The sequence below is a fragment of the Engystomops pustulosus genome, chromosome 7 (assembly GCF_040894005.1).
Source record: "Engystomops pustulosus chromosome 7, aEngPut4.maternal, whole genome shotgun sequence".
Taxonomy (NCBI): Eukaryota; Metazoa; Chordata; class Amphibia; order Anura; family Leptodactylidae; genus Engystomops; species Engystomops pustulosus.
The window spans coordinates 85,653,616-85,667,162 of NC_092417.1; the positions used below are offsets into that span (position 1 = coordinate 85,653,616).

The following is a 13,547-nucleotide window of genomic DNA, read 5'->3' on the forward strand; positions in this document are numbered from 1 at the left end:
GCTGGAGACTGCTCTAATGTTATGCAGTTTTGTGTGGTATACTTGCAGTTGATTATACGAAGCGCTAACGCAGCACGGTGACAACATTTACTCTTAAAATAAAGGTCAGCTCTCAAACGTGTTTGTTTTTAGAAATGCAAGACACAAGAGACACAAATTGGGCTGTTCGTACAATAAATATATATTAGGCTCAGGCATTGATAGTCAATGTGAAATTGCAGCAATTGCTGTCTTGTGCGTCCAGAATGGCTCAGATTGCAACATTTATAGCTCTGTAGCTAAGCATGCTGCTAGAAAGGATCGCACATGGAATAAAGAACCTTGGTTAGTGGAGTTCATATTTCTACATAGCCAGGCTTTTTTCAGACGAACATATGCTACCCCCGGCCCTGGACACAGGAGTAGCATATGTTCAGCTGGAGAGGTAGATGCATGGTGCCTGGCCCGTACGTATGGGAAATGATAGATGCTCTATCTTTCCAGGTGATGGTACGGTGACAGATGATCATCGTACTGCGGTCAGGCACCACAAGCCATACAATATTCATCCCCATACATCCGTGTGGAAGGGGCTTCAGATGTAAGAAGTTACATGTCCATCCTTTGTTGTGTACCTTAAACTATCCAGTGCTAAAAGAAATTTCCCATAAGCCTAAAAAAGTGTTGCAGGCTGCAGAACAGAATTGAGGAGCATGGGTTCTACAATATTCTACATCTATAGTTTGCAAATGGGCGCCCCTGTGCTTTTGTAAGTGAAGTCAGTTGCACTAATTCAATCATTTTTAAGTAGGTTAATGACATGTAAAATATATGAGCTAATGTGTATTAGATCTTCACACAAACCAAGATTGTTCATGGCAGTGCTTACCACAAGTCTTGTCTCTGCTCAACGTAGATAGGAAATAATATTCTATTGTAGTTCAATCTTTGTGCATGCTTTGCTGGGCTGCAAATTCAAGAAGATTTGTAGTATACCCGCATCATTGTTTTTCTAAGATATACAAATATTCTTAACATAGGAATTATAGTAAGAAATTTTGACCAGAAGTTCTTACAGCCTGTTTTGGAGAACACAGCAGCAGGAGAGAGTGACAAATCCCCTTATGGGATTATGAGACCAAGACGATAACTGTATGATATCAGAAGGGCACCTAGCAGCACACATAATTTCAGGAGATAATTAGAATGAATATTGGGGGACTGAATATACAGTATATAGAAAAAGGGACAGGTTCCTCCCAGCAGAACAGAGAATTGTGCTGATCCTTAATGAATGGGGAAATGATCTGTCTATTTATTTGTGGGCTTTAATATTGAGTACTAATTCTAAGTACTGGCTGTAGATTTATGATGGTGAATATAAGGTGTGCAATGTAAGTTGCCACGCCTTCAAATATTCAATTCATAATTTTCTATACATAGATTGAAGAATATGCTGCCTTCTCTATATCACAATTGTAACATTCATTTTTTTAGTTCATATGTGTATAGTGTCAAACTTGCATTTTTGTACGAGTAGAGACTTCTTAGAGATAATTGACCATACTATTCTTGTCTTATCAGCAGCAATTCGGTCACCAGTTGATGTTGGGAAGGTCTTCGCTCCAGATGAAGATGATTGGGATAATAAAACGTTCTCTGCCATCTCTGAGATACCAGTGTAAGCTCAGCAATTCATGACGGTAGATGACTTGCACATCACTGTCCAAAACAGAATGTATACTATCTCAATGCTGGCCACACTTAAAGAGGACCTGTCACCCAGTTTATCGGCACTACGAGTAAGCAGCTCCTCGTGCTTGATCAAATGCAGCAGTGTTAGAGTGATTGCTTTACCGGAAACCTCCAGTGACGCTATCAAACACTGCGGCAGAGTACAGTGTAACTGTCGGACAGCTCGCAAAGCTGTCCGACGTATTCATGAGGGGGCGGGGTTTGGGGCGTGGCTAGGGGCGGTGACTGCCGCCTAGCGTGCGGCAGTCACTGCCAGCCTATGGAGCGAGCGGGGTGGTCCGGTGAAGAGGCAGTGCCTCGGACCACCCCCTCCCCCTCATGAATACATCGGACAACTTTGCAAGCGGTCTGACAATTACACTGTACCCCGCCGCAGTGTTCGATAGCTCCTGTAACGCTGTCACTCTAACACTGTGGCGTTTGATCAAGCACTAGGAGCTGCTTACTTCAGTGCCGAAAATTTAGGTGACAGGTCCTCTTTAAAAGGTCCATTAAACCTAATGCAGAGTATTATATTCCAGCAGTGTTGTAAGACACATGAATGTTTTCAGCACTGGAGATATGTCACATAAAGGAGTGATCACTGGAATGGGTGGGTTTTAGACTTTTATTTATCTATTGAAGAATACTGTATTACACTATACTCACCCTTTAAAACAAATGGGGAAACAGTCTGCAAGGGTGATGGATGCTGGGTAATTTATGAAATACTTGCATTCTAGATCACATAATGCTGCAGAATCTTTAGAACTCTGTTGCATGTCATTTCACTGTTATACATTCTAGAAAGTAATTAACAATTTATAACTAGGTTTTACTATTACCCTTGTCATATGACATGTGTCCCTGCATGATCTGGTGTCAATGGTCTCCCAATCAAGGATGAGTGGCAGATGTTGATTCTGGACAATAAAGGGTGCAAGAAAACTCAAAACCATGCATAACAGACATACAGACATGCTTACAATGCAGCACACTTTACATACAAGGTCTTATGTTTAAGGGCTGACTGATTCCCTAAAATGCAGTTTTGACTTAAACAACCCTGTTCTTTTTATTGTTGGGTGACTCTAAGTAACCCTTTCTTTCTAATGTCTGTTGATTAGGCACTTTCACTTGGACAATAATACAGGAACACTACAACTTTTGGAAAAGTGTGACCCAGGAATTTATAATCTGAAGGTGAAAGTCTCCGATGGTGTCTGGCCAGATGTGGTATCCACCGTTAGACTCCACGTAAAGGAGATACAAAGTGACACCATCTACAACTCTGTATCTCTGATATTAACAAGTATGTTTATCATCACCATATTGTATTATTGATCTACATGAGCAAATCCCCATCTATTAAGTTGTACCGTATATCTATTAGTAGGAAAGCTGTGTGTCAGCCAATATGGCCTTTAAATGCGGCTTTCACAGAGATTGTCACTCAACATTTGTAGTTTCCTAACTGAGCAAATCTGCCTAGTTATTCGCAGATGATTAGCTCCTTCCATATGATAGCTAATGGGAACTTAAAGAAAATCTACAATTTGTTTTTATGCATTATGAACATATTACACAGAGCTTGCTGAACTATCCAGACAGGACTAATCAACCTGAGCTGGATGACTCTGACACAGCAGCTGGGGATGGTGCAAGGATTGATTACTTCTTCAGGGATAACACCATGATTACATTATTCTTTGAATCAGTGCAAAATTAGGGTAAGAGAAGCACTTGGGCAGCCACAGGAGCAACAGAGACTCATTACCATCATTTTATAATTTTTTTTTTCACTCAGTTCAGGGATTAAACAAGATATATTTCTGCATCATTGTACCTACAGCATTCTCCTGGTATGTTTGGTTCATAATGCATAAAAACAAATGGTAGATTTCCTTTAATGGTAACCATGTTGGTTGGAACCCAGCTTTCCTAAAATAATAGAATTGATCAAAAAGTTAAATACAATGAAGGATAAAGATGAGTTAATTATTTATAATTATTGGACATTTTTCTAAATTATGACCCCATTTGCTGAAACTTTTTTTCCCATATTTCTTATTAGATGTGACCGCAGAAGAGTTTATAGTAAAGGATGATCTAGGACATAGCAAAGAAGACCTGCTTAGGAAGGTCCTGGCAGAAATAATCCCAGCCCGGGCAGAGAACATTCAGATTTTCAGTCTGCAGGGTGAGGGAACAGTAACAGAAGTGAGATTGGCCATTCTGGACTCGTCCTCTTCCCGACATCAGGCTCACAAGCTGCAGAGTATGATTTTCACAAATAAACATAAGGCAAGTGTTGTCCAGTCAGTATATATAATTAACTTGTTATAACATTGAGGTTAGTGTTTCGTACAGTAAGTTTATTCGCCACTTCTGGTTCCCATCACTGCAGCTTTAATTACCGAAGTTTCACAGACAGTCTCTGCTCACACTTCCCTTTTGTGGATGCCCCTGTATTATTATTAGTATTGGCAATAGCCAGAGATTATTCAGATTTGTGTTTAATTGCTTTCCATTCCTCTTGGAAGCTATTTCTTGCCGTATTTCAATGAGAATCCATTGGGTATCATTCATACATCCGTTTTTACTGTATGCAGTCTGTTTTCTCCCCAGCACCATCAGGTGTTTTGTAAAAAGAGACAGATCAATAGATACCCTATGAAAATTGAAAAAAATGAATGTGGTGACAATACTGACACAAAAAAGACAGAAATCGGATGTGCAGGTGGTCCCCAACTTAAAGACACCAGTATTACAGACAACCCCTAGTTACAGACGGACTTCTCTGCCCATTGTGACATCTGAAGCTCTTTGGATGCTTTACTTTATTCCCAGGCTAAAAGTATTGCCTGGAGTTAATATGAGTCTACTTTCTGCATTGCACTAGTGTACACTGATCACTATATTTTTACAGACTAATGCTGTTTAAAAAATGATGTTGCCCATAGGAATATATTGCATTCTAAAGGGAGCTTTGGGACCATAACACAAAATGTAAGGGCTTTATCCTTTCCCTACGGCTACAAGTTGATAATCTGTGTTGCAACTAACTGAGACAAGTTTAATCCTGTGTGATGGGTCCACAGTACCTGAAAGTGAAGCTTACATGTAACAAAACAGCCAACATCAGATGCCACGATGTGTGCACTCAGCCTAGACCCAGAAAAGTTGATGAATGCAGAACTTCTCCTTGTCACATGAATAATGGATCTGAACCTACACAGATGTACACTGCAATACCATTTGTCTGCTGACATAAAATCCATCTCTTCACACTAATGGCTGACTTCCTCATTCCAACATCCCTTTTTCTATTTCATCTCTTCAGATCCAGGCAGCTATGAAGACCCAAATATTCCCTGGGGAGGCAGAGTTCTGCCTGAGAACTGTCTGTTTGAGAGGTGCAGGACACTCATGCCACAGGGCAGTCCCAGACTGGCCAGTCCTTGTGGATGGAGGAAGCATCTCTTTTGTTTCAGTCATCCACAATTGGAGCATAGCATGCAGGTGTCCACCACCTGGCAGGTCCCAACATTCTTGCTTTACTTTGCCCCAAAATCCATGTCTAAATGGTGGGACTTGTGTGGATACAACATTGGGATACAGGTAAGTGATTCCTTATTATTAAATTAACTGTGCAACGTTAGGTAACCCCCAATATCTACATGCATACTTGGCCATAGACCTCTTGTGGGGGCACTCCTGACAAAAAATGATAGGGCTTGCAGTGATTCCATTGGGAAAGATATGGAATTCCACATACATATCAGATGGTGATGGTTCCTTCAGCAAGTCCAGTTCACAGTTATCTGCATAAATGTGTATTATCTTATATAACCTATAAAAGTTGTTATGCATGTGAATATTATCAATTGTACCATGTTATCAACCATTGTATTACAAGTAAACTGTTATGTACGCTTATGGAAAGAGTAGCAAGAAGTGCAGACTGACTGCCACTATACTCTTTTTTCTCTGTGTATACCTGAGAACATTGTCTAAATGGTCTTATGGTATTCACCCTTCTTTCCTGCATTGAACCCACAAAACCTATGGAATAGCCAAAGCTTTATGATAGCCGATCCAGACAGGGTCAGGGCTCTGGAGCAGGGCACCAAAGGCATAGTTGAAGATGTAGTAAGAGAAAACATGGTATGGTCAGATCAATTATAAATGACAAATTCAGTCATAGATTGAAGTAGGCAGGACAGGTTTGTATATATGAAAATTACTTGTACAAAGAAACGGAAATGGTTTTCAAACTGATTTATGATCTGCAGAGATGGTGCGGAGATCAACCTTTGCAATACATCATTATCTCCTCTCTGCTAGATCTTCCTCCCTCCCCCTCCCTCCTGCACAGCTGAAAGCAACAGCTACAGGAGGGGGTGGGAGAGAAGAGGAAGATCTAGTTGACAGAAGATAATGATGATGATCGTAACAGATGCCCCTGTGACTTAATGCAGTTTGCTGGCAGGGACATAGGTATACTTTTATATACCATATATACTGGTGTATATGCCAAGTTTTTTAGCACAAACAATGTGCTGAAAAACCTCACCTCGGCTTATACACGAGTCAATAAAAAAAATAAACTTACATACTCACCCTCCGGCAGCCCCGATGCTCAGCGTGGTTCCCTAATGTCTGCGCGGCTCTGCTTCTTTCTTCCTCGCGGCTCCTCTTCAATCTTCCATCTTCTTTAAAAGCCTGCAGAGCGCGGCCATGTTATCTCCCGTCCTGCAGGCGCATGCTATGATGTAAGCAGTGGCCGTGTCATAGTATGCACCTGCCAGCTGGAAGAAAACATGGCCGCGCCCTGCAGGAGCCGCGTGGAAGAAAGAAGCGGAGCCGCGCAGACATTGGGGAACCACGCTGAGCATCGGGGCTTCCGGAGGGTGAGTATATAAGTTTATTTTTTTATTATAAGGGTGGGCTGGCTGTATACTATTGGGGGCAGGCTGAGCTGGCTGTATACTACAGGGGGCAGGCTGGGCTGGCTTTATACTATTGGGAGCAGGCTGGGCTGGCAGTATAATACAGGGGGCAGGCTGGGCTGACTGTATACTACTGGGGGCAGGCTGGGCTGGCTGTATACTACAGGGGGCAGGCTGGGCTGGCTGTATAATACAGGGGGCAGGCTGGGCTGACTGTATACTACTGGGGGCAGGCTGGGCTGGATGTATACTACAGGGGGCAGGCTGGGCTGGCTGTATACTACTGGGGGCAGGCTGGGCTGGCTGTATACTACTGGGGGCAGGCTGGGCTGGCTGTATACTACAGGGGGGGGCTGCCTGACTGTATACTACTGGGGGCAGGCTGGCTGTATACTACATTGTTCAGGCTTGCTGTATACTACTGGGGGTAGTTTGGCTATATATTACTGGGGGTTGTCTGGCTATATACTACTGGGGGTAGTTTGGCTATATATTACTGGGGGTTGTCTGGCTATATACTACTGGGGGTTGTCTGGCTATATACTACTGGGGACTGTCTTGCTATATACCACTGGGGGCTGGCTGGCTATATACTACTGGGGGCTGGCTATATACTGGGAGGCTGTGACCAATGCATTTCCCACCCTCGGCTTATACTCGAGTCAATATGTTTTCCCAGTTTTGGGTGGTAAAATTAGGGGTCTCGGCTTATACTCGGGTCAGCTTATGCTCAAGTATATACGGTATTTTTACACGTTAGTGGAAACTGTAATATTGATTATAAAAAAAGATGGGGAATTTGTATTAAAAACAAGTATGAACAAGTCATAAAGTGAAAAGTTTGTGACCCCTTAAAATTGCATGAAATATACTGTAAATGTGAACCTCCTCCATCATGTAGCCATTTATAAAATTGTCCCTCTGCTTTTCTTAGTGACTGTATCTGGGTATCGCTTCCTTAATGAGGTTAGATTTGAAAGATATTGGTGTTTTTTTTCTAGAAACACTGCTTCAATTATCCTAGCATTGCATATGGCACGCAGGCACTAAAGGGCACACTGCAGCTCTTCAGTCACATATAAACACAAGCTATGGTCATGTAGAGTAAGTGCCCTGCTTTATAAGCATACCTTTCTTGAATGCTCAGAAATTCTTATTGGGAAGCAGCCTCTCTTGCTCGATTTTGTAAAAAAAGTGAAGAATGTAAGCTATGAAAGCAAGGCTCTTCACTTACACGGTCATATGTTTGGTTCATATGTGACCCATAAGCTGACAGTCTGTTTTATATCAATGAGGTTGAGCTGAAACATCATATACATCTGTGGACGGGTTGACACGTTTTTGTTTTTCCAACATTTACTATTACCTGAATTGTGTTAAGGCTTATTCTACACTGCATAACTGAATTAGAAATGCAGCCGTTTTTTTAACTAAAACCACCTTGTGCTCCCTGCTTTTGATGTGCACTATAGATGATCATACTTACACCAAGAACAGTCATACAATATGGGAATAAAAAATGATTACACCACTGCTGTATGGAAAATCCTAAGTCTACAGCAACAACAAGATGTGTAAAGAGGTCTCTAGGGTATAAAAGAGACTGTAAGTTACAATCAATACAAGTAAAGTAATATATGAACCTAGTGACTCGACCAGGGGAATATTGATTGCAGTTCTGTAGTTCAGGTTCTAACTCTGCATTAGTAATGTAACACACTACACCAACAGCACAATAGAGAGTGTAGCTCAGGATCAGTACAGGATTAGTAATATGAATAGTGAATCCACCAGCATAATAATGTGTAGAATATATATGGTGGGTACAGTATGTAATGCATACACTGTAAGGCCTCACAAGTGAGTTGTAAATCCTGCATGCATATGGAGCGTGTTTGTCACAACAAAGTCAGTCATGTGCAATGGGTCTTACTCTGCCAATAAAAAAGTGAACGCAACTGTAGGGTGTAATGTATATTGTAACTATGGTATAATAAGTGTGGTGTGGGTTCACTCATTGTATTTTGGCTTGTGATTGAGATTACAGTAAAATCCTAATGTGCCGCTGCCACCAGTTCGAGTTTTCTGAAATGTTATGTTTATCTTTCCTCTTTTTTCCTGCATTCCCTGTAGTGCTTACCCGATGGATTAAAAGCCTATGTCTTATCACACAGACTCATAATATTCTTAGTTCCTCTTTTAAATAAATTTCTGCGGACGCTTTTGTTTATTTTTTGTTTTTGTTTTAGCAAAGCGCTCTGCCGTGCGATACTTGGAGATATGTTTTATTGAAATCTGAGGCAAAAAAGGATTAAGGGGAAACTGACAGATGGAAGAGTAATTTGTATTTATTAAATGCCGCGTTACAAGAAAAGATGCTTGTGGAACGTATGCAGTGGTGGTATTGCTATAATCCTGCCATAAATCTGATTGCAACAGCGTAAGAAGTTGCTCACGGGAAATACAATTCCATTAAATCTCCTTTAGCATATTTGGATGTAAATCAATAAAGCAATATATTAGGGGAGTGCAAACGAAAGACAGGGAGATGTTTGGTCACATCATATTTTTAGTACAAATATGTTATTTTTATTATAACATCTTGATTTGTCTCTAGGTGTCGCTGTGAATCGCAATTCTTTGGACCATTGTGTCAGCTGACTCTGCGCAGTTTCCACACTGATGGATTCGCCTCTTTTCCACCAATCAGATTTTGCTTACAAAACCATTTATCTATAGATTTTGTAACTGATGAACCAGAGGGGATTTTGCTATATCATGGACCTTTGACTAGTCCATCACTTGGAAATTCAGACAATTTTCTATCAATAGGTAGGTGCATATAGTCATGTGTCTGTGTATATGCATGCAAACTCTAGAAGACATCGGGACCTATGTCTTCGTCCCTTAGCAATAGTTTTTATGGTGTAAAACAGTGATGGGCAACCTTTTGAGCTAGGTGTGTCAAAATTCGCCAAAAAAACGAGCATAACTCGGGTGCTGTGTCACCTTTAGGAAAAACCTAATTTTGTAATAACATGTCCAGCAGCGGCCTCCCCTTATTAATAACATGTCCAGCAGCGGCCTCCCTTTACTACTAAAATACCCCTAGCGGCCTCCCTTTACTACTAAAATACCCCTAGCGGCCTCCCTTTACTACTAAAATACCCCTAGCGGCCTCCCTTTACTACTAAAATACCCCTAGCGGCCTCCCTTTACTACTAAAATACCCCTAGCGGCCTCCCTTTACTACTAAAATACCCCTAGCGGCCTCCCTTTACTACTAAAATACCCCAAGCGGCCTCCCTTTACTGCTAAAATACCCCTAGCGGCCTCCCTTTACTGCTAAAATACCCCTAGCGGCCTCCCTTTACTACTAAAATACCCCTAGCGGCCTCCCTTTAAATATAATATAATAATAAACTTACATACTTACCCAGTGATGTCTTCTTCCCTGTAGCTTTACTGCAGGCGGCTCGGCTCCTCCAGGTTGCACCGCGCGCCTCGGGTCACGTGACTGACATGACCTGACGCGCGCATTGCAGCCTGGAGGAGCCGGAGGAGTTGCAGAAGGTGGGCGGACCAACGCAGCGCCGGACAAGTAAGCAGGGGGCAGAAACACAGGGACGGGGGCGGGACATTACCACAGAGGCAGCACATTACACAGGGACATTAACACAGGGGGAGCACATTGCACAGGGACAGAAACACAAGAACGTGGGCGGGACATTAACATAGGGGTAGCACATTACACTGGGGCAGCAGATTACACAGGGAGGGGGGCGGACAGCGGGCGCTGGGCGGCCGCGTGTCAGCAAAAATGACTACGCGTGTCAGTGCTGACACGTGTGTCATAGGTTCGCCATCACTGGTGTAAAAGGTATAAAAAAGTTACAGTTCCTGCATACCCAATGGGATTTGCACCCTTTTCAACTTTTCCACTAAAAAAGTGGGTAATGGGAACACTAGTAATATGCGATGCAAATGTGTAAATGTGGGCTTCTGTGTTTGAAATTGGAATTACTGAAAAGTCATAACCTGTTATTAATTTCGGCATGTCGCTCGCCATGTATGCATGTATGCATGTATTATGTTCTGATATTTTAAAAAAATTATTTTTACTCACCTGGATTATACCCACAGAAATCAATGAAGTCTAAAAGTTGTATTCTGGTGTAACAACATGTGATCACAATTATCCCCTACTATTGCCAGCAAAATCTCCTTCATCTCATATACTTTCGACTGGCTCCAGGTCTTTATTTGTAACAGATGACTCCTACACGAAGTGAGAAATGGGAAAAGTTGAGGAGGCTAAGCAACACTTGTCATAGTATCATAGTATCATAGTATATAAGGCAAATATCTGCAAATATTGAAACTTGACTGTGTAAACCCACTACAAGGTCATTAATAAAAATATTAAAAAGAAGTGGCCCAATACTGACCCTTGTGGCACTCCGCTGGTAACGTCAACCCAATCTGAGAATGTGCCATTAATGACGACCCTTTGTTTTCTATCACTAAGCCAATTACTTACCCAAATACACAGATTTTCTCCTATTCCCAGCAGTCTTATTTTATATACCAACCTTTTATGTGGCACGGTGTCAAATGCCTTTGAAAAGTCTAGATATACAACATCCACAGCGTCCCCCAGATCCAGTCTTGAACTTACCTCCTCGTAGAAACCAATCAGATTAGTCTGTCAGTACTACAAAATAGTGTCATCCCACCTAGGTCAACTTAAAGGGGTTGTCCGACTATTAGAAAAAATCAGCAAGTGGGCTGGGGAAAAATACAGCTTTACTCATGTCCCGCACCGTGGTCTACTAAAAGAAACTTGCCACAATGTAATTATGGTACCCCCAACAATCATAACACTGATGAGCGCCAAGCCTATCTCACCCTCGAAAAACAAAAGAATTTGGTTATCAAACCCTCGGACAAAGGCAGTAATATAGTGTTGATGAACCACACGGAATATGTTCAGATGTGTGAGCTGATGTTGTTAGACACATACTTACCAGAAAGTGCAAAAAGGAACTATAAACTATAGTGTCAGAGAGTTTGCCAATAAATTGATAGGGGAAAATTTATTTAAGTATCTGATATTCCTCCATTCCCAGTTATGGTTGTTTTATTCCCAAAATCTAAGATTATCCCCATTTAAAAGGGCAATTAGTTGTGTTTAGTATTAACAACCTCAATCAACATGTGAGTTCATATTTGGATTGTCAGGATTCGGGATGTGTGGATCCACTGGCCCATTGCGGGAAGTGGTACTAGCCGACACCTGGGACCGGAGTTTAAGTGGCACCTGGTCTTCACCAGAGCCCTCTGCAAAGCGGGATGGTCTTGCTGCGGCAGGTTACCACCAGCTTGTTCCACAGGTGTGACAAGCCCGCGGTGGCAGCCGAGCTCGAGGTACCTTAACGAAAAACAGTCTCGTGGTCGGGTCCAGGCACAGGGTCAGGGTAGGTGGCAGAGATGCAGGGTCAAGTCCAATACGGGGTTAGCAACAGGAGGTCCAGGCAGATAGGAACGGGAACACAGGCACACAGGATCACAGCAACACGGAGGAGCACTAAAATCTAGGGTTTCATTTTATCTGCAAAATCTGTAAAACATCACTGTCTTTCCTGGATCTGTACATCACACAGAGAAGAGACAGCCACAAAAAGTTTCCTAAGGTGTGAGAGTTGTCATACTCTCCCCCTCAAATGAGCTATTCCATGAGGACAGTTCCAGTAATTATGTAGGAACTGCCATAATCTGGAGGACTATTCCTCCCAGGTCAGCCATCACGGCAAATTGAAGCCCCTGGCAATGGCTAGTTGATAGGGGCGTCAATTTGCTGGATTGGCTGTATAGCCGCTAAACCGGCAATATGTCCGGGTTGCGCAGCCAAACACGAACTGTAATGCAAACATTGGGTCCACTCATCACATCGTGAACCCATATCGAAATCACCTACATGGCTCTTTTGTCGATGCCTAAGCACATTTAAACGCAGTAGATGTAAGGCCTGGGCCTATATACAGACACAAAATTCATTGAGTAGTGTGAGCACTATGGCCTCATATGAAATCAGGGATCATGTGACATATCCAACGACAGGAGTTGTCTATCTTTTATTATGTGATTGCTCCCGAAACTGTGTGTGAAAAACAATACGACAGTTTAACCGGTTAAGGACCGGGCCCTTTCCTGTTTTTTCATTTCCATTTTTCACTCCCCACCTTCAAAAATTTATAACTTTTTTATTTTTCCACATAAAGAGCTGTGTGATGGCTTGTTTTCTGTGTAACAAATTGCACTTCATAATGATGTTATTGAATATTTCATTCCTTGTACTGGGAAGCGGGAAAAAAATTCCAAAGGCAGTGAAAATGGTGAAAAAACGCATTTGCTTGTGGGCTTGGATATTACGGCTTTCACTGTGCACCCCAAATGACATGTCTACTTTATTCTTTGGGTTGACACTATTACGGGGATACCAAATGTGTATAGGTTTTATAATGTTTTCATACATTTACAAAAATTAAAACCTCCTGTAGAAAGCTGTGGGTGGTGTCATTTTTTGCGGCATTTGATAATATTTTCAATGATATCATTTTTAGGACTGTACGACCTTTTGATCACTTTCTATAGATTTTTTTATATTTTTCAAAATGGCTAAAAAGTGCCATTTTTGACTTTAGGTGCTATTTTACGTTACGGGGTTAAACGCATTGAAAAAAACGTTAATATATTTTGATAGATCGGGCATTTTTGGATACCTAATGCGTCGATACCTGATGTGTTTATGATTTTTACTGTTTATTTAGATTTATGTCAGTTCTAGGGAAAGGGGGGTGATTAGAATTTTTAGGTTTTTTT

The 13,547-nt window shown here is 41.7% G+C and overlaps 1 protein-coding gene across 1 annotated transcript in view; it reads left to right on the top strand.

Annotated features, from left to right (window-relative positions):
* The window catches only part of LOC140070192 (neural-cadherin-like), a 167,476-nt gene that overhangs the window by 138,941 nt on the left and 14,988 nt on the right, over nt 1-13,547 (top strand). Inside the window, exons 22-26 of the mRNA XM_072116539.1 lie at nt 1,564-1,660; nt 2,841-3,025; nt 3,788-4,017; nt 5,057-5,334; nt 9,283-9,497. Of these exons, the coding sequence (XP_071972640.1) occupies nt 1,564-1,660; nt 2,841-3,025; nt 3,788-4,017; nt 5,057-5,334; nt 9,283-9,497 (1,005 nt within the window). The remainder of the gene's footprint in view (nt 1-1,563; nt 1,661-2,840; nt 3,026-3,787; nt 4,018-5,056; nt 5,335-9,282; nt 9,498-13,547) is intronic.